The sequence below is a fragment of the Tympanuchus pallidicinctus genome, unplaced genomic scaffold (assembly GCF_026119805.1).
Source record: "Tympanuchus pallidicinctus isolate F22 unplaced genomic scaffold, pur_lepc_1.0 scaffold6, whole genome shotgun sequence".
In the NCBI taxonomy this organism is placed as follows: Eukaryota; Metazoa; Chordata; class Aves; order Galliformes; family Phasianidae; genus Tympanuchus; species Tympanuchus pallidicinctus.
The window spans coordinates 8713064-8738479 of record NW_026294780.1 but is presented as its reverse complement, the minus strand read 5'-3'; the positions used below and the strand labels follow the sequence as shown (position 1 = coordinate 8738479).

Below are 25416 nucleotides of genomic sequence, written 5' to 3'. Positions count from 1 at the left end.
TTTGTATTTTATATTTTTCTCCAGAGAATTCAAACTTCTCAGGTGCACTTCTACCTTTGTCATATAGTCTCTTGTTTCTAGTTCTCTAGATATCTCTTCAGCCCTTTGGTTAAAGACTCACGGCCTCGTTGCTAGGCGGCTCACCATCATGGATGCCTTAGCTCCTACAGCTGTCCCTCATGGCACTAAATACATCCCAGTTCTGGACAAGCATGTACTTTCTAAAGTATTTGATGAGGTAAAGCTTTTATGTTGTTTCAAAGCAAAAATAAACCCTGGTACTGCTTTTAAAAGGATTTTTTTTTCTTTTTTACTCACTTCCATACATTTCATAATTGCATTGTCTAGTGCTCCTCATAGATGGCCGAAGTGAACTAAATGTTTAGTGTAATATTCATTCATCTACAAGGAAGAACAAAAAACTCAATACTATTTCATGCAGACTGTACTCTCTAAGTTTTAGAGCTATGTATTTTTCTTTCACAGATACCAGTTGATGGCAGTGTGCAGCCATCGGGTGCTCCGCAATTTCTTGAAGGTCACAGTCACTTCTCATTCATATTAATTCTCTGGGGTACTGTATTTTAGGTCCATAAAGTCATTTGGAATAATGTGCAGGTGCACAAAACCTACAAACGTAGGTTTGTGCATTTCCATGTTTTACAAGTCTACTCTAAAGACCTTTTAAAAAGCATTGGAATTCAGTAATTAAAATCCAATTTTGATAGATGTAAAGAATTCTGAAGGTGCAAAATCCATGATGAATCCTGTATTATAAAAATGTAGTTGCTATTCCCTTTAAGGGAAATCCGTTTTGTATCAAGTTTCTCTAAATTAATTCTTATGAATGCTGTTAGTCCGATGAACACATCGCAGCTCATTTTAAGTAATGATAAGAGCTACTTTTTAAAACAGTACTCAAAGAAAGAACTGAACAGCATTTGTTTAAATAATTACGAATACACAAGATATATTGGAACAGGATGTGATGTACAGCTAAGCAAAATATTTACAGCATGTATACATATGTACAATTTAAAATTGTTGTATTTGGTTTGTGAATTCAGGTCATACCTGAATTTTTATGTTTTATAACAGCATGTGGATTGTGGAAGCAGAACCAGATCCTTGATTTCAGTAAAACTAAGTCAAACTTAATCTTTCTAATGAGTTTTTTTGAAGCGTAAGACTTTTTTGGTAAACAATTAAGAAGGTGAATTTTGTATTGGAAACATTCAAAAATATGCCTTTCCCCATTTTGAATGGAAAATAGCTGTTTTTTTTTTAAAAAAAAAACAACAAACACACATATTCAATTGTTAAAACTGCACAAAATAATCTCCTGTAAGTGAAATGCCAAACCAAAAGCAGTATGATTTTCAAATAATTTTATGACTGACCTCTGAGGAGTCACGTCTTTCTCTATTTTCTTCTGAATACAGCTACTAAGAAGGGCTCTTTCTTCCACGTTTCTAATTGAAGACTCCTTTGAATACTCTCCAGATAATCCTGAGCTGCATTTGAACTGCTATTTGCAAAACTAATCTTTGCAAATATTTCATTTTTGGAAGTTAAAAAAAAAAACAAATTGAGGTTGTGAATAAGGAGGCATCAGTCGAGCCTGTAAGCTCTGGAATCCTTTCTTCTTGAAGACTCGTGCCAGCATGTCAAAGAAAAGCAAAAAACAGGTTCTGAGATGAACTAAAGAGCTTGAACAGCAGACACTGATAGTTGAATTAAGAATCATAGAATGGTTTAGGAAGGAACTTCTGGAGGTCATTTATGCCAGTCCAAGAATTTTCTCGGTTATCCCAGCTGCAAAACTCCATTGAGGATCATAAATGTATGGACAATTTTGCATTCATTCTTCTGAGATCTTAGTGTTCTTGCTGTGGAATGCAGACATTCTTGACTGCTTTTCTGAGGATAATACAGTTTTTATCCTCAGCCTTTGCTAGCAGTGATGATGGACTACCTGTGAGCAGTTTTCTCACCTTGGAGTTGAAGAAAGTAAAATCGTTTCCATGACAACAATTCACTAACAAGAGGCTAACTTATTCTTTCAATTGTATGGGACCTTCTAGTTTCACCTGAAATTTTTCAGAGGTTGAGCTGTTAAAGTACCTATCAAACTTGTATCCAGAAAAAAATAAATCTGTTTGGAGACCTTTCTAAATTACATTATAGTAGTTCTGAAGTAAACCTTTGCTACAGAACCATCTATGTTTCAGATTGTGGCATCTCCAGTACAGCTTTTCAAGTTGTGAATTTCTGACTCAGTGCTTTAACCAAAATAGTCATGTTCAAATCCAGCCAGAACAAGAAATCTTCTTATCAGCCTAAAATGAGAAAATTTTTTCTAGAGTTATTTAGTTTTGTCCTTAGAATTTCAAATTTTCTGTTGTGAAATGAAAGCTGTTCTGAAACACGCGACTTCTTTTGATATGAAAGTACTTAATTTAGAAAATAACAAAATATTTTGGCACTAAAAAAGCCTCTTTGTCATTTTTTTTTCAGCTGAATCTGTCAAATTTCAGCTGACTTGTGAACAGTTTCCATTCTCTGAAAGTATGCTTAGTATTTCAAATTTACTGTTTGCTAGGAACACACTCAGTTCCAGTTTTATTCATAAGAATCTGTTTATATTTGTCTGTCTTCCACAATCTATGTGGAGCTTTTTCCAAAATGTATTAAATACGTAAATAAGTAATGCTTTTTGTACCTGGCATAGCTCTGGGAATTTGTTATGGGACTGGGACAGAGGGCTTCTGCATGGTGAATCCCTGCTGAATTTTTGTAAACTTAGTTGGGGCAACATAGCAAACAATATCCAGGGCAGTATAAGGCCAGTGCTTTCAGTTCCTTGCCTTCCATCTTTCAAACTTCACCTGGAAATGAGAGGTAGCCAGACTGCATAGCTAACAGTTGTGAGCAGAGAGTTGCCTCATCTGTCTGTTTCACTGGCATGTTCCCATTAATCTTAGCTTCTAAGTGATTTTAAAATTAATCCAACACGTGGAGTTTTGATGTGGGCTGGCAGTGAAATGACAGAGATTTATGAATCAGATATCTTCTGGAAGAGAGATTTGCAGCTCAACAACCAGCTGCAAATAGGGAATGGAAGTCACACTTGCTGGAAAAATGGTTCTTCAGAAGTTATTTGGAATCCAGCTAGGTTGTGACGATTCAAACTTGCACAAATGCACACAAAAACAGTGTGTGCACAAAAAGTGCTTTTTGTTATTGCTTAAAGCAGTCTTGTTATTATTTTATTTTCTGATTGCTTGCCTTGTCCCTCCCAACAGTGGTTTTAGTTCTATTTCTTTAGTTAACCTCATCCATCTTTTTGACATTACACTTGGAGAAGCTTACTGTTCAGCCACGTGTTCTGAAGACAGTTTTGGGGAGAGCAGCATTCTCTGCCTTCTCTATTTCCTTATATTTTTTCTCTTCATAATAATCATCATAACACTGGTAAATAAATGCTTTTCTTATTGGAACTGCTAAGCAATGAAAAAGACTGAAGGACAATGGGACTTTGAACTGAGAGATGGGAAGGCATCTTTCTTCCTTTCTGTCATCCTTTTCCACCCTTTTCTCTGTCTTTTTAAGATGTACTAAAGTAGTGAATTTGCCTTATGAGGATGATATGTTGTGAGCTTTGAGAGAGATGGAGGTTCCTGGTTCTGACCAAGCTCATTCGTTTCCTAAGCCTACTGTGGTCAATTAAGACAAGTTTCAGTGAGTGATATCCACTTTGTTCTCTTTTTGGTGATCAGTGATCAATGTAGCCAAAAATCTCTCTCTGGCTTTGATTTTTTAATTCCTTAGAAAACACAGTCCTCCAGGATAAGAGTACTAAATACTCTGAAATGCACATTACATAAATTATTATATGTATCTGCTAGAATTAGATGCTAGTAAGTACAAGAGTGTTGTTTTAAAGCAGTACAATCTGAAATACACTCATAAGATAGATGTGCTTATATCCTTTTCATGATTAGAGTGAGTTTTTTAAGAGTACTGGTTTATCTAGAATTAACTCTACAACCTCCTGAAGGGAGGTTGTGGTGAAGAGGGGTTTGGCCTCTTCTCCCAGGCAACGAGCAGGACACAGGGTAATGGCTGCAAGTTGTATCAGAGGAGGTATAGGTTGGACATAAGGAAGAACTTTTTCTCTCAGAGTAGTCAGGCACTGGAATGGCTGCCCAGTGAGGTGGTGGAGTCGCCGTCCCTGGCAGTGTTCAACAGGCGTCTGGATGACGTGCTGCGTGCCATGGTTTAGTGCTTGTGGTGGCAGTGGTGATGAGGAGATGGTTGGACTGGATGATCTTATAGGTCGTTTCCAACCTTGTGATTCTATGATTCTATGATTCTAACTAGTACTAACTGTGATTTACCTCGTCCTGCAATAATTGATTTGCAACTTCTGTGTGAAAGGATTGTATCACTTCACAACGTGACATTACCAGTCTGAAAATACGTTAATTCAGGCATTTCTTCCTCATGTTCAGTCACCGTTCCTTCGGAGCGCTCAGAGCTTTCTTTCCACGGCCTTCCCATGTTCCTTCTGTCCGTTCTGATCCTTAGATCCTCGGATCTATGGGCGTTCTGTTGTTCTGATGGAGGAAAAGTTGTATGATAAATGATGTCTCTTTCTTTTACTGTACCATAGATACTATCATTGGCCCATCTGAGCAATGACAAGAAGCGGATCACGCTAATTAATCCTCAGGCAGTGAATCTTGATGCCTATAAAGAGAAGTTGGAACAAGCAATTAAATCCTATGAAAGGCAAGTCTACTCATAAGAAGTGTATCCTATTTGCAGTCTAAAATCATATTTTTCTTACGTAGTGGATACTTGCACACACAGTGTTTGCTTGATGTTGCTAATTCCACATGTTGACAAACTTTAATCAACCATCAACATGTAAGAGAACTATTTATTTTCTTTAGGCAAAAGGAAGAATAATTAGAAAACCACAGTAGATAACGCCAGTTTCTTTTTAAGCATGTAATATCTCTGTTTTTCATTCCCACTTCTGATTGCTAAATGCATATGTTTTTTTGCAGTAAAAATGGAGAATTATAATTTGTAGATGCTTCTTGCTACGTCTAATATTAGTGGTATTCAGTGTGGAAAAAATCTGTTGTTGCTCTGTCCGTTACGGAGACAGAGCTGTTATTATCAGTCTGATGAATGCAGAGAAGTCAGGATTTGACACTCACTTTGGCAGGAGGGTGGGCAAGTAGTATATTTTTGACAACAACTTCTGAAGAATTTTCAAATTTTCATTGCTGTTCTCTGCTATTGAATATTTAATATTTATTAACTTCAATTTTGAAGGAAAAAATATATATTTTCTGGTTAAATACAGACCATCTTTTCCTGAGGAAAAGTATTTTTACAGTACTATCACTCCCTCAAGTTTGGGGACTGAAAGTACAGTTAAAATGTTTGCCCTCAGAGCTCAATGAATCACACGTATACACAATAAAAGATCATTTACAATATAAACAAGACTCGTTGTTTCTAATATGCTACATGTGAAACAGCAAGCCAGACAAATTCATTTTTCTGTAAATTCAAAATTACTTTTCCAATAATTCATTTTTAAAAGGCTGCAATTCAGCTGAGTAGTATGAGTAGTGTTCAGTATGAGTAGTGACTAGTCACAGATCTATTCTGACACCTGCTGTTGAGACAATATGTCAGGGCATGCAGGTTTCAAGAACAGAAGCAAGCATGACAATATCTTTCCTATACATAGATTGACCTTAGCTTCAATTTAAGAAGTAGAGAAGTGGCAAAGGCAAATATTTCACCCTCTGACAAAGGAAAAATCCAGTACTGAAGATGAAACAGGCTGAGAGTTTCAAAACATGCGTGGTCTTTTATAGCCAGAGGCTTTTATAAATGAAGTGGTTATGAGTGTGCACATTTAGAAGCATGAAATAGTCAGTGGAGCATGCTGAGACTGCAGATTGTGAACCAGCTAAGTGATTTGCATTCTAAAAGTGCTTGGGTTTGGCTTCTAGCAGATACAATTAGCCAACAAGAAATTCATGTTCATAATTTGTGCTAATGGCCTTTTTCACATGGAACAGTAAAACAAGCAAGTTTTTTAAAAGTCTAATGACTGTTACCTGATTTTTTTTCTAACACTGAGTCTGTTCTTTTATTCCCAAAGGGAGTTTGTTTTTCTATAATTACAGCAATTAGGATCATCTGTAGAACTTTATTTCTGTAGTGTACAGTGAAGTAAATGAGTGATGACTTAATTGTTTTAGCTGATAATAAGGAAAACTCTGAGCTAGATGGTCTAATAAGAGTTTATGATTAATGTCTAAAAAGCAAAAGCAGAAGGTTTAGTGGTGTTTTTAAACTCCATTGCTTTGGGATAATCACATCTGTTTGATAGTCAGTAACTGTTCTGTAGCTTGAATTTAATGAAGTAAAAACATGAATGGCCCAACTAAGGGTTTATCTTAGCAGAAGAAAAGCAATTAGCACTGCTCTCCATGTGTCTGTAGACTACAGTTTTCTTAAACTGTTTAATTGGAAGAATTTAACCAGCATTTAATCAGTTCTAGGATTTGATTTGGCTTGCTGGCTCTGAATATAACCACCCATACAAAATCCTGGCAGGAAGCAATAGTGTTTGCCACTAATCCTTCCATGAGCCTGAAACAGTCACATTGCTACTTGATGGAATATGCTGTTTTCCCATCTCTTTCAGCTGATAATTTTGTGGCTGAGTGCTAAGTATAGAATTTGATGATACAGTGCTCTTGGGATACAGATCATTGCGGATCATTTAAGAAACTGTATTTGTTTGCTGTTTTCACATCATCAGACGCACAAAGAACTGCATTCCCTCAAAAAAACTGCTTTGCTTTCTTTAATAGGCGCCTAAATCTACTTATCTGGAGAGCACTATCTCAGGAGGAAAGAGACAAGTAAGCTATCACCCTTTGGTTCTCTAACTTACCTCTGACAGGCTGATCATAAACACACGACACTTCTTTTTATCACTATTTCTGCAACTGTCTTGTTTTATCTTCAGATGTTCCATGCCTGTACCTTTGTTTCAAGAATATATGTGTGGTGCGTAGTAATATTAAACTCTGGATCACCTTCTTGCAGCACTGGTTGTTTTTAGAGGAAATGACTTGCGTGCCTTTTGAACTGGCCGATTGTTAACCAGTGTGAAGTGGCAGGGCCTTGGGCATCGCCTTACATCTTCTCTCATCCAGTAAAAAGCACCTCAGTGGCTGGTTTGTAAGTTACATTTTTAGTTACTGCCCTTACAGAAGTGGGCCGCTGTGGTATATCACAACAAAGGTTTGTAGTACGGTAACTGGCTTTTTCCTCTCTATTAGTTTAGAAAGCCAAAGACTGTGAAAATGGAACTGACATCAGTGAACGTCTGTCTACTTCACAAAATAAAGGGAAAATCAAATAATGAAAATGGAATGGGTGGGAAATATTTCAGGCAGAAAAATGGGGGTAAACACCAGAAAGCTTTCAAAAATTCTTGGGCTCATGAACAAAAATGCACAGTTCTGTTATCAACAAGGAGAACTATTTTGGCTAAAAAAACCAGTCTGGTGCAGAGAGGAAATGAAGCCTATTAAACAAAAGAGCAGCATAACATCTAATAGAGGGAATAGCTGTTTGTTAATTCAAACAGCGTATAGTTGACAAGGTGATGCCAAAAATATTTTATTGTGGGTAAGATATGAGCAATTGTGTATATAAAGAAATAAAGAAATCTAGCAAAGTCTGTTGCTTGAGCAGTATAGTAAGTTTGTTAATGTTGGTGCATTAAAGTTGAAATACTTGATCTATTTGTCTTCCAGATTTGTTATTTAAATGATCATGTTTATGTATGATAAAAGCATGACAAAATCCTTCCAAAATCCCTAGGAAATTGTGGAGAGGGGGTAATAAGGTGTATGAACTTGGTCAAAGGAGTCCTCAAAGAATTGGTTGAGGACTCCCTAGTTCACTCACAGGTACTGAAAGGTTATCACGTGCTACCAGAGAAATTTGTATTTAGTGGAGAAGTAATAATGTGATTGTGTACAAAGTATTTGAGAAATTCAGTTCAGGAGATCCAATAATTTAACTAGACATTGATTCTAGACGAATAAAGGATTAAGTTAATAGAGAGCACAATCTAAATAAATAACTGTACCAGCCAGTATAATTTCATTACAAATCATTTTCTACAGGAGTAGTGAGAGGAACAGTGAGAAGGAATAGGGCAATGCAGTAGACATCACCATGATTGTATGTGTTGATAAGACAGATGCATAAATACATGTAGATTTCACATTTTAAATGATGGCAAAGCTGTAAAGAAGAGCCAGAATAGTGACTCTAATAACTTCAGTTCTATAAGGAAGTATCTCACTTCCAATTACAGATTCTACCTGTGCTGCGTTTTGGAAGTTTAGTGTGTTTGTTCATCAACAGAATGACTGTATCTTCTTCAGATTTTCATGTATAGGTGCTTTGAGTGTGCATCTTCAATGTGGCTCTTCAGTGTAGTGGACAAAAACATTACCTAAAGCCTGCGTGGAAGCAAACTTCTGATCATAAAGTGAGCAGAGCAGTACAGAGAGGAACAAGCAGCAGATTCTCTCTTGATGTCATCAGTCAAGACTGATGCGGCAAGTCAGGACTTAAATAGGGATCTGGTGCCATTTTAGGCTATCTCAGTGTTTGCTACTTTGTCCTAGCTGCTGCTCTAGAAGGAGCAAGGATTTCCATGATTTCTGCATCATATCATTAAGTTCCTTACTGGTGCCTAAGACATCCTAGGGAAGCTAAATTTGGCATCAAATACTCAGCCACTTGAATTGCTCTATAGATGTTTTTCTATGAGATATCATTAAGGCAGGTGCAGTTGTTTAGCTAAACTCATCTGGATGAAATAGAAGAATTTGTGGCATGAACAGCATAGATTGCATTACTTTCATGTCTTATTCTGCATTTAAAGTTTGAATGTAAAGTTTGTAAAGTATTGCCAAAATAAAATTTTATCCCATGGATAATTATTCATTTATTTATTTATTGAGATTTGAAGAGGATGGGCCAGTTCAATACATGCAGCATAAGGAAGCTTTGTTGGAGGCTTTAGAGAATCTGGGATGGCCAATTTCCTATGAAGATGTAATACTGTTAGAAGATGAGATACTGGCAGCGTTAACATACATGCAGCAAGCCTCTGATCTTCAGGAAGCTGTCAAAAAGGAAACTGAGAAGAGCTCAAAATCACACATCAGCAAAAGTAAAAAGGTACAGGTTGGAAGGGCATGGTTTTTTTTTCTTTTCCCAGATATTCCTCTTCAGTATGTACTTCTGCAATAATTTAGTTCTGTGCTAATACCTCATCCATTTGGCATTTAGCGTGATGCTATAAAAATGGGTAGAGGAAATGTCAACAGTTTACAGGCTGGTTGTGTGCTGTTAAAATCCCAGAGAATGCTTAAAACCTTACTCTTGATCTGAAAAATTCACAATCTTCTGTGCTGAGTTTTGGCTTCACTAAAGAGTGAGTGAACTTTCAGGGAAGTCAAGAACATTCCTTAAAGTTTAAAGGAACAGTTTGTCATTCCCCAGTGGTAAGAGTTTTGTACACTCGATGCTTTAAAATTCAGAGTTCTTCTGAAAAATTCAAACCATCTCTTACTTGGTTTCAACTTTTACTTATATCTAAAACCTCCATCAAAAAGGACTTCACTGGAAGTGCTGCTGCTCTGCAGAACAGCTTTCTGGTTAGAGTTGTACTCTGATAATATTAAAATAAGGTCGCTAGGAAGTTACTAAGGAAGAAAATCTCTCAAACGTTTTAGCCTCTAAAGGAAGATGAGTAAAAACAAATAGAGAAATCATCATAAAACTCACATTAGTACATTCCTTTTCTTTTTTATTGTTTTATATTACTGAGTGAGGGAGTTTTCTTCAACAAAGCTTGAATGCAAGGTTAGCATAGTGTATAATCAAGATGTTATAATCACAATATAATTGTGGATAATCAACAGATATCAAGATGTTATAATCACAATAAAACCAAGAGAATTAGGCAAAGTAGACAGCGATCACAAAAGAGAACAAGTGGAAGAGCTTACCCTTCAGCTGAGCTCACCAGAAGATGCCAAGAGAGGTGATCTCCAGAAGAGATCCTTCCCCTCTGGTAGCCAGCTCTTAAATAGGTCTAGGAGGAGTGGAGTCTGGCTCCACCCCTTCCGGCAGCACAGGTGAATTGCCTACAGCTGTGCTCCTCTGGCTCATGGCTCGCCTCAGTTGATCAATCAGAGGTGCAGGCCGTGACTTCAGCAGTTCCCATACACATAGATACCATGAATTTTGAAAAAAGTCCTATGGTTACATATGGAAATCACGATCAAACGATGATAACAGTTCCTTATTGCCCTGATGTATGTGCATAGGGATGTATCTACATACACATATATATATACATACACACATGCATCAGTGTGAGGAGTTAGGTTAGGTGAAATTGCAATGAGCACAGTACTACACTATGGTGTGACTTTGAAGCAGAGAACAGGTAGATACGATTGGAATTTACCATGACTTGTGAATTATGCCAAGTATCGCTATGTGCTACCTAGGAGGTCATGCATAGTATGCTATGCACAGAAATGTAGTGCCAGTATTTAAAAAAGCAATCTCTTATCTGACATTTCGTGACTGAAATATACCCTTCTTTTCATTGACATCAACAACAGTTTTTGCAATGAGCTGTGGTTTTTACATACATAAATTATTTAAAAAAATTATATTGACAAGAATATATTACAATAATACAGTCCATGTATGAAAATAAATGATAAAGGGAAGGATTGCATTTCATTTTTGGTCATTTTGGAGAATTTATTCCACTAAGAGTGTATGTTTGAAAACATCTCAGTGTCTTTAGAAAACAGAAGGTGATTCACATTACATTCATCTGAAAATATTACATTGCCTGCATGGTTATCTTAATTGTTGATTTATCTTTGCCATATATTGCCCCAATACAAAAGTAGCAGAAATATCTTCATCTGTCATTTGTTGACTCTGTACTTTTAGTGTTGCCTTGAAACACCAACGTGTGCTCTTAGACATGAAGTGATTAACACTGTGCAATCTCTTATCCTGAGTCAACCTGCTTTAGGAGCTTAATCAGAGCTTCATCTTCAGTAATTGCTAATCTGCAACTGAAAAGCTTTAAGAGTGAGAGGCAGAAATGCAGATGTAATTAGAATTCTGTTTATGTGGCAAAAAAAAAGGAGATTAAAAAACCAGCAAAAAACTGTGGAGCCTTTTTAAAATGCTGCCAAAAGCTTCTCCAAGTGTAATTTCTGTCTACAAAATGGGTTAGAAAGTAATCTGCCAGCTGAAATATATTACATTACTGTGACAAAATAGCAGATATGACACGCGGTGAGAACTACCATTATGAGAGAGCAGAAAAATCCAGTTATCAACAAGGCAGATTGCTCATTTTTTTTTTACTAAACTCAAAACATCTTAGTTTTTAGCTTTTGAGTGTACCTAATTACCTTCACAAGTTCCTAAAAGAATCAGTAATCCTTTTTGGATGTCCTTGCTATGGGAGCTTTCTGTTTAAGCCTACGACTGAATTAATGTTCTGGTTATCCTCCCTCTGTGCTCTGACCTTCGCAGGAAGCTGTGTTCAGGATGCTCTGTTTGTTTCTGTCTGACAGGGAGGCTATGGCAATGCTTTGTTGAGAGAGGCTGACATCCATCTGCACAAGGCCATAAACACAATTATTATCAGGCAACATATAAAATGCTGAAAATTGATGATTGCCTAATTGGAGGGCCAATTGTAGACTGTATCTTAGTTTACTCAGTATTTATTTCTTTATTTACAGATATTTCTTTATGTACAGATTAAAGTGTATGTTGACCAAAATCTTCCTCTTCAATCTGGCACTTTGCATTCATTTAAAAATGAGGAATGTATCATTTACTATGCTGTAATAAGTAACAGCCTTGGCATTAGATATGTTATCTGGCTTCTCTTTTGAACTTGACTTGCATAAAGGTCAGCTGTCATTTCCTATTGTTTTTATCGCTGAATTATAAAGCTGTTTACAGCATGATGTTTCACCTGGTAAGAGACATGTTCAAGATCCTCTGCTTCTCAATTAGGCCACTTCAGGTCTTCTGCTATTACTGTTTTTCAAAAATAGCTTCCAGGTCAGTTTTGTGCATCCTGTTAATGGCCAGCACAATTTCACGGAAAGTATTCCAGTCCCTAAGCTATAATCTGACCGTTGCGCTCCTCATACTAAAAATTAATGTTTCTGCATATGGACGTCCATTTCTGCAAACAAATAAAGTTGAATCCCTTGCAAAGGATCCACTCTAACTAACTAAGGAGGCACTTTTAAAAGTACTGTGATTCCCACAAGATAAGCCTGGATTCGTAAGGCTAATGCTTGCTTGTGACCCATGTGATAAAAATAATTTGAAGTGGTTAATAAGCATAATGTGTTCTGCAAAGCATGTTGATTTGGGTAGAAAGGGACCTCTAGCAGCTCACTGATTCCATTCTTTCTGAAAAAATGTGTTTCAGATCTGATTGATTCAATCATTCCTAGTGAAATATTTATAGCAGATACTTGATTGTTTACAAGAATGGAAATTCTGTTTCTCTATTGGCAATTTCTTTTATTTCCTGGTGTCCCACTTCTTACACTTCTCATTCTTCCATGCTGTTTAAGGAGCTGTTGACACTTCTTCTACATTTCATATGCTTCCTAAACATCTTGGCATCTCCTGTCTTTCTTCTGATGCCTCTTTATGGAGACGAGGTAAAACGAGCATCCCAAGTAGCACAACAACAAGAAAGTTACAACTAATTTTCCTAATTACCTAGAAACGTCTGGTCAAATTTTCCATTGTCATCAATGGCGTAATCTGTCTGAACAGACAAAAAAGTGTAGCTACAAAAAGTTAGGCTCTTTCATGAAACTGGTCTGTGGGCTACACAGAAAGGCCTCATTGCCACTGGCATCATATGGAGAGCAGTGGCTTTTTGGTCCTGGAGGTATTTCATCTGTGTATTGCCAAAGTTTCAGCCACGAAGCCTGTGCACTCTCAGCTACAGTAGGAAGGTGCAAAAACTCATGTATTTGCAAGAGAATTTTAAAATACAGCAGATTTTGGCCATAGAAAACAAAGTTGGCTTTACCCCGTGTGGTTTGATGCATTTCTTTCATCAGAAGCAGAGCTAAGCAGAGTGGAAATTCCAGTCATTCAGGGTGAAAAATTTTGCAACAGCAATCGTGGACAATGATATTCCTGAAATAGGCACTCTGGGAGTGCCTGGGTCAGTCACACCGGTACCTAAAGGCTGTGTGCTAGTAAGAAGGATGGGTTTGGCTTCAGATTTCCTGAGCCACCTGGATTCGGCACTGCTTGGAGCCTTCACTGTGGGTGCTCACGCACTCTTTAGCACTTGAGTTACAGAGGGCCGCTGGAGGTTGCCCAAGTTATTAGTCAAGCATTACAAATTAGTTTAAAATAAATATTCAGCACCAGCTGTCCCTATAGAGTGAAGTAAATGGTTTACCCAAAGACCTTGTTGTGTCTGTGGAACTGTAAGTCTTTGCAGTCAAATCAGCCTTTGCCAGGTTCAAGTGCTCCGAAGGGCTTTCGTTTTAGGCTGAGCTGGAAAAACAGAAGTGGTGCTATAATTAGCATTCTGTAGGGGTAAAGAGTAAAGTGGAAAGAAACGACACATCTCCCATTTAAAATATGCCCTCCTTTGTGTGTGTGCTGCTTATCTGGGGGATTTTTTTTTAGGATCTTTTGTGAGTTTTTTTTGCCTTTTTTTTGGGTGGGGGGTGGGGGTGAGAGATGGGGAAAGAAATGTGATAATTTTGTGATACTTATATTACAACAGAGCAGATGAATCAGTGAAAGCTTTTCCTGTCTTTTACATCATTACTGCTTGTTATTTAGGGCAAACCAAGTACCAAAAGGGCAAACCAAGTATCAAAATCAAACGTGCCTTTGTAGACATAAATAAAAAAAATAAGTTAAAAAAGTTTACTTTTAAACTTAAAGGTAAGTTTACTCTGAAGACATACCTTACTGGGAATAAAGGTAAGTAGAGTTTTCCTTACCTCATTCTTGAATCTGAATTGTCCAACTTCCTAAATGTTTTCCTACAAAAATGACAGCCACAGATGTGATTCATCAAGGTAAATCTCTTCCTAAACACTTCAAACACACAGGTATTACTGTGATCGTATCAAATGAGATTTAACAGTGAAAACGCAAAGGTAATCTTATCCATGAGTGCTTCTGCTAATACACAGTGTTCTTTTTATAGCTATTCTGTGAATGGTAACAGAGTTCAGTGCTTCATATTCCCTAAATTTTAGTTGATTCCAAAGGGTAGGTTTGGGCTGACTGGCTGTTGTGGAAAAAGAAAAAAAAATAATAAAAATAACTGTATCAAATTGCAGAGACTTGAAGAAGACACTGTGAAGTCAAAGTCTAAAAAGCAACGAAAGGGCAGAGTATTTGTGACTCTCAAAAACCAGAAAGTGATTGCAAGATCAGACATCACAGGATTTTATTATCCAGGTATATAATTTTGTCCACATTTTTAATATTTACGGGTGACACATTACTTGTTTGGCTACTTTGTTTTATGGTGTTTTTAAGAATGCTTTTTAAGTCCTCCTTTTTGAGGGAAAAATTTCTCTATTGTCTTGGTACAATTTATCCTGGCTAAATGTGAATGAAGAATATAGTATAGATACACTTGAACTCAGTGATCTCTAACAGCTGTAGGATTTTTTTACAAAATGACAAGAGACAAAAATAATTCTAGTATTTCATAGTGTTGTTCTTTTAGGAACTGTGATAAAGAATATCAGTTCTACCTGTGCACTTGTTGACTTCAACCATGGGGAGAGCTGGGTTGTACCTCTGAAGTTCATTCTGCCTGTGGGAGGTGCCATGCCATGTACATATCTACAGGTGAAAAACAGTTTGTATTTTCTGTGACATCAAACACACGTTTTTAATTTTGTCTCTTTGTTAACACACTGAAAAAAAAAGGATAGTATACAATAAGAGAGGCTTTAGTGATAGCATATTTAAATGTAGTTAAATCTAGACACATACTACTTTTCCCTTCAGAATGAAGGCAAATCCTGACCAGGTAGTTCCTGGTGTTCTGTGAGTTGAGCATCCTATTCCAGAGAAGATCTGCAGAATTTGAAGTTGAAAAATGTAGCTTCGTCCCTGTTTTTAACCTGATTTTTATATAAGACTTTTATATACATGCGATAACCTGAAATTCTCAAGGTTAATTTAAAAGCCCAGTAAGCTGCAAATGTTCAAGGTGGTAAAGATCTGCAAGAGTGTTCTCATTCTGTTCAGCTTGCTAGTTGAGCCTTGGTGCCAAGACCTTTAGTAGGACTTTGTCCTTTTTTTCTTTTTTTTGCTGTGTTTTCTTGCTGATTCAGTGGAAATGATGAGTGATCAGTACATGCAAGGACCAAATTCATTTTCTTTTTAAGATTCATATTAAAGCATGGGAACACAGCAGAATGATGATTCCTTTAAATATTTCTTAATATTTAATTGTGTGCCTTGTTCACAAGCTATGTGGTTCTTCCCTGGTGTGTAGGTGGGAGACTGTGTATTTGCCAGAACTGGGACACAGACAGGGAACAATTATTGTTATGTGCCTGCCATTGTCATAGCAACACCAGAAATGGGGAAAATGGGTGCTAAACTCTACACAGTTCTGATGTTCAGCAACAGGAAAGTAAGTATGACTAGAAAATGAAACTATTTTGGTAATTGTGTTACAATCATTCCGTTTTTGATGAGGCAGACATGATTTTCCAGGCTAAGGAGCTCACTGTCCCGCTTCCTGTCACCAGTTAACTGAAGTAAATCAGAATTCAGGGCCCAATGTAGAGCCAATGGAAAAAATACAAAATGCAGAATCCTGAAGGATAGTTCATTTGGCAGCTTTCACAAGCTCCGTGCTGCTAATGAGAAATACAGGGTTTTCATCACAGTTGGTACAATCTTCATTTCATTTCACTACGTTTGTTTGTAAGCCATTGTGATAATTATACTGCATTTTTCTTAGTGCAATATTAAGAAAATGTACCTCGTACTTGAAAATATTATCTTTAGAGGCTGATAACGGTTGCATGAAACCAGTTGGCTTTTTATACTTATATTTCTTCATTGTTTCTGAGTTTAGATTTAAATTAAATGAATGTTGATGGTATTACAGCAGGAACACTGCGTAAGAAGTTGCCTTATTAAAATCAGCCAAACCAAATATGCCTTCTCCTGTCGGTATATAAGAATGGTGCAGAGGGTGGATTCTACAGTGTGAGTATGCTCAAATCCAAAAATGTAGAAGTTGCTTCACATGAATGCTAAATGTTGCACTTTTGGATCAACTGTGCTTTCAGACTTCCACGAATAATTCTCTATTGCTGCCATGATCTGTTTTGCTCTTAACGTGTAAGCAAGTGATACGACCCGCACGCATGTGCAAATTTTATTACCTGGCAATTTGTTGTCCTATATCCATTTTGGAAACACTGGAGATACATCATGGCTTGAAGTTGTTGCAGGATTGCCAAAATGTGAATTTCTACATAATGTTTCCAGACTGTGATCACAGGTTTGGTTGTATATTCACTGGCCAGGTTGTCGAGAAGATAGTTGAAGTTAAATTAATGAAGAGGAAATAAATGCTTCAAACAATGTTGTTCCCACAGCCCAAAAGAATAGATTTTCATTTAAAGCATGCATTTTACAGGCTTTAAATTAAATAGAACAGATTTTGGCATAACTCCAAATAGCATAAATTTTTCAAGCTGAATGGTTGATCATTAGAGTCTGAAGTTTTCATTACATCATCTCTGGTTTTTCTCTCAGCAGCTGTAGCTTTTAGAAACAAACAGTGATTTTTGAAATGGCAACTTAGTGCTATTTTAGTATTTGGCCTGTAAAATGTCTCTGTCTTTGAGGACAGCACTGTTCAGATCATCCTCAAATTACCCATATTAAAGGAACATGAGAAGTGCTTCCAAGCAATGTCATTAATGCTTTTACTTATGTCTGATTAGCTGTATTCTAAAGACAATGAGGCCCAGATACACAAAGGGACAGCATGGGACTCAGAGCAGTAAAACCTGAGTGTCTGGCAGGTATGAGAGGGGAGCTGAGTTGCCTTAGCTCTATGGATGTATATCGAATGTCACAATTTGTGGTGCAGAGTTTAAGGCAGGTACTGAGAAGTGACGAAGACAGCTGAGCATCTAAAACCAAGACTCTCTTACCTTAGATGGCTACTTGCAGCCCTGAACTTGGCATATTCGAGACATTTGGATTCATGGGGTCCTTTTTGGCATCGTATACGCTATATGAATAGTAAATTTTTGGCATACAGTCAATGTAGATAGACCTAACCTGAGGAATTCAGGTGAAGCATATTAAAGCACCAATAAAAACCTCAGTGGTTAGTGCTGATCCACAGTATTCCACAATTCTGCTGCCAGAATCGCAGCATGCTCTTTTGCACATTCCCTACTTCAACATGTAATGCAGTATATTTCCATCCATCTTTTTCAAGAATTACCAATAGAAGCCTTGTACTCTAGAGGTTGTATAGTTAAGAGTCTTACAAATTTCCCACTTGTTAGAGCCGTCGCTCTCTGCAGTGAGTTTCTTTGTGAGTTACGTGTAGACAGTGCCTGACAATGCACTCAGTAATTCAGAATGCTCTGCTATTGCTTGCAGTGTTTTCAGCTAGGATTGATGTTCTCTGTAAATCCACATATTTGCGAAGTGAAATCCCATTCCTTTGTTGGTACTTAATGTGTTACTGTAGTATCATGTAGACATACATACTGTCCTCTTCTGGGCACTGACTGCATTAACTCAGTGGCTGCAACACAAAAAGCTAGTACTGGCCATGATTTTACTTTGTATTTGTTTGCTTTTGTAACCAGAATGTTATGTTGAAAGATTGTTTTCCTTTTACAAGGAAGTTTACATTCAAAGACATTAAATAACTGTTTAATTAGTGACTTATTAATCAGTTACTAATATTAGCAATGCTATGGCAGAGCTCCAGCTTAGATTGAGCTGGAGTTTCCAGTTGTCAGTGAGAATGGATGTGTGCCTCCAGCTGGAATTTATTATTCCTTATATTCTAAGTGAGATACCTACCTCTCGTGTCATACTGACCAGAGAGAGGCCGTGCAGTGTACTGCTCATCCACATGCACAGATAATAAGGACAGACTGATGTTGCTGTTAGAAATAAACAAAGCAGAAGCATAATTTAATCAGAATGGAAACAAAAGGCTTAATGGCAGTACTGATATCAGAAGCTCAAAGCGAAATGGTTCCTTTGTGCTAAGTCTTGTAGAAGTAAGAACTAAAACATGAATTGGAAAGCCTATGCTTCTCTGTTGACAGAGAGCACACATGGCTCTTGCATTTCAAATCTTCAGCTCTGAGTTCTTTGGAATTGTCTTTTTGATGTCTGTTTTTGGGTGTGTACTAGGAGATGTGTTTAATTCACTAATTTTTAGAGCTACTAATGTATATCCCATTATTTTAAGGTCATCAGGCACTGTCTGTTTGGAGTGTTTTTCTTCCATCACAGTAGAAAGAAATAACTTTGGGTCTGCAAATGTAGCCAACAAGTTCTGTACACAAAATACCACACAATCAGGGCCCCCACAATAAAAGACAGTTATTTCTCAAATCCTTTGTAATCATAAGGTAGATAGAAGTAGGGGCCTGAGACAGAAATTGAGGAACCATTCTCATTTGATGTCAGTAAATCCAGGTAACTGAATTTTTGTTTCAGCTCTGAGGCACTTCTGATAACGTGGGGCTTGGTGTGGATGGGGAGACATCTGTAACTACATTTTGAGTGACAACTATTGTGCAAATTCTAGAAAGTTCGAGTGGTGTTGGAATGGGCTATGAAGGGTATGAATTTTTGCTGAACTGTATTAGGATTGAGATTAACAGGGACATTGTCCAGAGTATTTTTAGATGAGTAACTGAATGAAATATGTTAGCAGGGAATATCATATCTACAGACGAGAGAGAAACAGTGCATGCTGGGCTGTTCTGTCCATGTTTTGTAACTAAAAAGGAAGTTGAACTATAATGCACTCATAGCCTTGTTAAATGCTCAAGAGTACGATAAGTCCTTCTCTTGTCAGCAGTGTAAGATGTGGGACAGGATAAAATCTGTGTCATATTAAGAAGGATTTAAAATAGTATACGATATGTGAGCTTAGTGCATTTCCTTCGCTAACCTTCTAGCCCAGATAAAGAGACTCCAGAGCCCCGTCTACACTCATCTTTGGAAAATGAAGGAGGAGAAGTAGCAGAGAACAGTACTGTGAAAGGAAACAGGGGAAAACAGAAAAAGAAGAAGAGAGCGGAGGACGAAAGACATACCAAGGGAAGAATGATGGACTCTGATCTTTGGCTTGTCTCCAGGAAGGTGGTAAAACATAGAGGAAGAAATTCACTGGCTAGCAATGAAGAAGAATTTGAAGGTAAAGATTTAGATTCTAAGTATTAAGGACTAAACAGGTCTGATAAGTTTATCCCCACAAAAGAAAGTAGCGTTCTGTTGTCTTTTCTGGGTGTTAGACCAGTCTGCTTTCCCTTGTCTTATGTGATGGCATTCATCCACCTCATTTGGAAACCATTTTTTACACTTATCATTCTTTGCTGGATTCCACATTAAAGGGAATAAATGAATAAAGTATGTTCTGGCACATCCTACCTTAATTTCCCAAACGATTACAGCAGCAGTGAAGATGCAGTAACATCACTGTACCACTCTCACTGTATCACTGTATCACTTAGTACCTACTAGTAAGCATATTGTAAATTGAGATCTTTCTACTATTTATTACTTTTAGATGAAAGGTACATTTTTTACCTCAGATATTGCATTATTGTACATGGAGCTCTATGCTTTTAAGATTAAATTGCTTTCCGTGTCTGAGCTAGCTCAGCTAAAGCAGCCATCAGTACTGCCTGCCACTTCTCCAGGAAGAGACCTGGGCTAGTCTGATACACCATAGCTTGCCACGGCCAGCTCTTCCTTTTTATGAGACTACTGTCAGTGGAAAGATAACAGGATTTTTACAGAGTCAGAGAATCACAGAATCATTTGAGTTGGAAGGGATCTTTAAGGATCATCTATTCTGCAATGAACAGGAACACCTACAGTTAAATCAGGTTGCTCAGAGTCCTGTCCAGTCTGGTGGGGTATCCATCACCTCTCTGGGCAACCTGTCCCAGTGCCTGGCAATACTCGTTTATTCCAGATTCCTCTCTCTTGGATGTCTTGAGATGCAGATGCTGTGTAAATATGAAATGCTGACATGATCAGCAAAATCCTGTTATTGATTTTGTGCAGGTTGAATAGAAAGATGAAAAGAGCAGTGAATATCACTTTAATCCTGCTTAGCCTTACCAAATAATTTCATAATGTACTATCAAGACTCTGTCAGGACTTCAAGGTGGAACGCAGGTTGAGTGTGTTGAGGAGGATCCCCTGACCTCTTCTGATTGCACCATAGACCCTGCTGGCTTTTTTTTTTTCCTTTTTTTTTTCTTACGTTTCTTTCTGTTTGCAAGTGTTTCACTAGAAAGGAGAAGGTCAAAGAGATGATAAAGATGTTTAAGGTGTGTGTTCATCCTCACAGAGTTTTATCAGATACTTTCTGATATAATCTCTGCATAGGATTGTGTATTTATCCTTTCCGGGTGCTTTCTTGTCCCACTTTCAAACTATGCTAATGATTTCATAGTATTTTGTGTGTATAGTTTTGTAAATTATATTAGATGTGCAACACACATCTGTTTCAACTGTGTTTATATATATATATGCATATATATATATATATATATAAACAAATGTATCTTTGGTCTGTGTTTTGTAATTCCTTCATGTGTTAATCAGCATGTCTTCCTGCAAACAATTCTGCTCATTTCATGTGTACATGAAATGTACTGTTGTGTTCTATGAGAAAGTAATTTTTGAACTCGAGTCAGCAGTGCCCAACATAGAGCTGGACTTTTCTGCTCACAGAGATGATGTGGGTTCAACAACACGGTTCTTACATAGATGGTTAATGAAGCCTTTCATTTCCATGAAGACTTGGATTTCCACAGAGCTGTGGCCATTGGGTGAACTAATGGGACATTTAGAATTGTTTGTGATTTGGTTTGTTCTGAGACAAAATATTCCTGAAGAATCAATAACTCTCTCCTATTGTTCCTACTCAGGGAAACAAGGAAACAACACTAACAGAAATTAATAAAATTCAAGTAATTGTATTGTATTTAGTGTACATTGGCTTCCTTATTGTGTGGATGTGAAATTTTGAATTATTTCTTCCAGAACTATTGTATTTAACACAGTATTATTTTAATGTCCATGCTTACTGCTCCTGTAGTTTTAGCTAGTTCAGTGTGTTTGTTTGTAAGAGAGTGAAGTCCTGGCAAATTCTTGCTAAATTTTAGAGAGCCAATGAATCTTTGTGTAGCTCTATAATATATTTGGTTGAACAAGATCATAAATCCCTATTTTCTCATTGGCTACTGCAATTATTTTTATAGGCACTTAAATATGTGTGTTTGTTTCCACAGAAAAATTCTTCTTCCTCTCTTTCTAGTCACCCCTCTGTTGTGTAATGCCTAAAATGAATGTCCTTTTCATATATGCCCTTGTTAATTTTCTGAAATAGTGGTCTAGGTAAAAACTGAATCAGAAAAAAAATTCTGAGTGAAGTACAGGTGTGATATGCAATAATAATCTGTAGGGCCTGACAAACCAGCAAATCGTAGCTAGCAGAACCCAATTCTCATTCCAGTTTATAATGAGATGTGACTAGAAGCAATTACACTGATGATTACTGTAATGCCAATATGGGATAGGTGGGAGACCTCTCAAAATGATCGTTTTCCATCCTTTTCAGAGGCAAATCTAGTTCAGCTGAATTGAGTTCAAAAGTGTAACTAACAGCTGTGGCACCTGGCAGTCTGGGGTATTGGCTGCATTTCCCAAATCAGGATTTCACATTTTTAGCACCCACTTGTTTTCCAATCTCATTTTGCAGATAGTTCATTCACCATTTGGAGCCATCATTATAAAGCAGTGTTCCCATCTGTTGGTCATGGCTTGCTTAATAAGCAGTTGATATCAGTCCAACTAAGCTTGCATCTGCTACTTAGAGCAGCTGTGTGTTGTCAAGGGCTCCCCAGCAGCCTTCAGATTTAGCTTTTGTTTTTCTGTTGATAGCATGTTACAACTTACCCACAACGGATCTCTGTTTGTCAAGGCTGTCTGTTCATCTAAAGAGGAAAGTGTACTGAAGTGGGAATCAGCTACATTGCCATAAAGATGGAAGCATACAGATGTGGAAGGGAAGAAGACGCAGGTCCATTGAAGCTGGCATGTGTTGGTGAGGTGGGAGAGGAAAGGCCATTTTCCCCAGTTTCTTACAGCAAGACCAGAATGGTTTGTTTCAGCATCTTGAGAAGGTGCACAGGGAGACTGTGCACTGTTTAAAGACAATAAATGGCTTGTGAATAGTGTGTTATGGGGCACCCTCTTTTAACAGCATGTCTTTCACTTTTTTCAAGGTAGCAGTACAGCAGCAGTAGCTTTCAGTATTTTAGTTCAGCGGTGTTTTTGTATTGCAGAGTACAGTCAAGAAATATCCTGAACTTTCCACAGGTGAACTTCGTATTTTTGTCTCTTAGGTAGCTCAAGAAGCATCAAAATGTGCCTTTTATGTATCTAAACACTGATGTTGTGCATGTAAAAGATGATTTTCAAAGGCACACTTCTATTAAATGATCTTGGAGGTCTTTTTCCAACCTTGGTGATTCCATGATTATCAAGCTTTTTACTTCAGGATTTTTCAGTGGTAAACTAATTTCTAAAACTAATCATACTTGTATCTTGTGCCCTCCATGTACTCCATATGCGTTGTTGCTTTCTCACTGTGTGTGCCACATCTTCATTCTTCAGCTACCGCCCAGCTTTGTTTTCCACTCTACAGGTGTTTCTTATGATCATTTAAAACCAAATAAAAACCACAAAAAACCCAAACCATAAAGAATGACATCAAAATATTGTATATGTTTGTCTTCCTCAGGAGTTGGACTCGATGAACCTTATACATCCCTTCCAACTTGGGATATCCTGTGATTCTGTGATTACTTTGTGTTGTTTCTTTTTTGTTTGTTTTGTTTCTTCCTTTTTTTTTTATTTTATTTTTTGCTTTGTTGTTGTTTGTCTGCTTTTGTTTCTCATTTTTTTCCCACTGCTTCTGGTCTTTGGATACTCATTCATTACGACTGTCATTTTTTTGTGCCAGAAGGTTAATAGTTCGTGGCCACATTCAATATGATCGTAAAAAGTGACTTTCCAGGGGCACAGTATTGTTACTAGTAAACCAGAGAAGCTGAGCATGGTCATAGTGGGTCCAATAGAGGTCCTACAGCCCGGTGCCCTGTCCCCAGCAGTGGCCAGGAGATGGTTCCCAATGAAGAGTTGGAACAAAGGTTGGCATGTAAAAACTCCATCCGCAGGCTTAGAGGATGATAACACTTAAAAAGCAAACCAGTTTTGAACTTGTGAGAATGAAAGAAAAAAGTCAATAACTATTGCTCTGTGGCCATAGTCATGGAGTCATTTGTTCAGTGATAAACTGCAGGGTGTGTGCATGTGTGTGTGGGGGCATGTTGGACTATAATACCTGAGTTCATGGAGGGTCACTGTTTTCTCTCACTAAATAGTACGTGTTCTCCCTTAGCACCTTCTTTCTCCATTTCATCGTCCTGGTGTTCATCAAGGTGTCAAGCTTTGCTGCCTTCAGTTGCTTCAAGACCCAGCTCACCAGAAAGTCTCCTGTGTCCCGTAAAAGCAACACCACCAGAATTACTGCAGTAGACCTGGAGCAGCAAGGATTGGCAGTGCAGCCTCAGCACCACAGCAAAGAACAAAGGAAGCTGCAGTAAGAGTGCATGATGAAGGAGCTAGTGAAGAATGGATGAGTATGCAGATAGGAAAGATCTTTAGCAAGAGCAGCTGTGAAATTTTATTGCTTGAATCAAAAATAAACTGACTAGTTCATGCTAAAATATTTATCATTTTGCAGACTTAATTTGGAGATATGAAAGAGAAAATGTTAGAGGTGCAGCTGTGCTGCTGAAAAGTATCACTGTTAGAGTATCAGAAAAAAAATAACGTGGAATTCACTTTGCAAGATGACATTTGAAATGGGACATGGCAGGGGGGCCTTGTTTGTATGACACTAAATATCCTCACCTCAACTGAAGTATTACTTGTGGATGTAGTGGCACTATCCTATGCCTATGGTTTGTCTAGGGCTTTCTGTTCAGAGGGTGAAGACAGATTCTGAACATTTTTGGCATATCAACCTAGATAGACATTAAGGAGTCTCACAAGTTTGACTTTAGATACCAGTGCAATATTCAGGCAGATGTATATATTCATGTTTTCAGGTGTACTCTTGACCAGGAGAGCACTATCCAGTGTCTGCGCAGAGAAGTGTTTCTCTGGAGAAAAATTAGCTGTTAGTTTTGGGGAAAAACCGAGCCTTTCATACTTGTTTCTGTTTCAGTGTGGAGCAAAAAAAGGCAGGCATACAGATATTTTTATTTAGTAAAGGAGAATTTGAGAGTCTGTGTAAACCAGAATGACCTTGCAGCCAGAACACTTTGATGGGATATGTGAGAGAGCGTTGAAATTTCTCCCTAGCATGATTCAGGGAAGACTCCAACCTTTAGTTCTGAAATGGTCTGTCCTGGAAGCTGAAATCTGAATAGTTTATGATACCTTCTGTTTGGTGGGTAGTAATGCTCCTTATCTGCGTCAGGATGTCCTGGAGTCTCCTCTTGGAGAACGGAGCTGGCACATACCTGGAGTCCCACATCATAGGGAGTTACTGGAGATGAAAAAGGAAAAGGAAAAGCCATACAAATTTTGGGAGAAAAGATATCTTAGTGAACAGAAAATGAACTCTTCCTCCAAAACTGCTTTCAGTCACATGAACTTTGAAATTTAACAACTCACATTTTTAGCTGAAAATGTGCCTGGGTCAGACTAATTCAACGTTGACTGCTCTGGGGCTTGTGATTGCTTCACCTGTGTCTGCTCTGAACATTTGAGGCTGAAGCCGTGCAATTCCGATGACATGAACAAAATGGAGGGTGAGGGTTAGGACTAGGGTTTTTGCACATGCATACTGCTCAGATATATGTGGCAGATGGATTGCATGCCACCCACAGTGAT

General features: G+C 37.7%; 1 protein-coding gene across 1 annotated transcript in view; it reads left to right on the top strand.

Moving 5' to 3' along the window:
• The window catches only part of VWA3B (von Willebrand factor A domain containing 3B), a 67930-nt gene extending 43879 nt beyond the window's left edge, over positions 1-24051 (top strand). Inside the window, exons 20-29 of the mRNA XM_052664781.1 lie at positions 82-238; positions 4676-4794; positions 6912-6962; positions 9090-9309; positions 14526-14646; positions 14921-15045; positions 15701-15841; positions 16325-16425; positions 19392-19630; positions 23915-24051. Of these exons, the coding sequence (XP_052520741.1) occupies positions 82-238; positions 4676-4794; positions 6912-6962; positions 9090-9309; positions 14526-14646; positions 14921-15045; positions 15701-15841; positions 16325-16425; positions 19392-19630; positions 23915-24051 (1411 nt within the window). The remainder of the gene's footprint in view (positions 1-81; positions 239-4675; positions 4795-6911; positions 6963-9089; positions 9310-14525; positions 14647-14920; positions 15046-15700; positions 15842-16324; positions 16426-19391; positions 19631-23914) is intronic.
• Positions 24052-25416: the final 1365 nt, after the last annotated feature.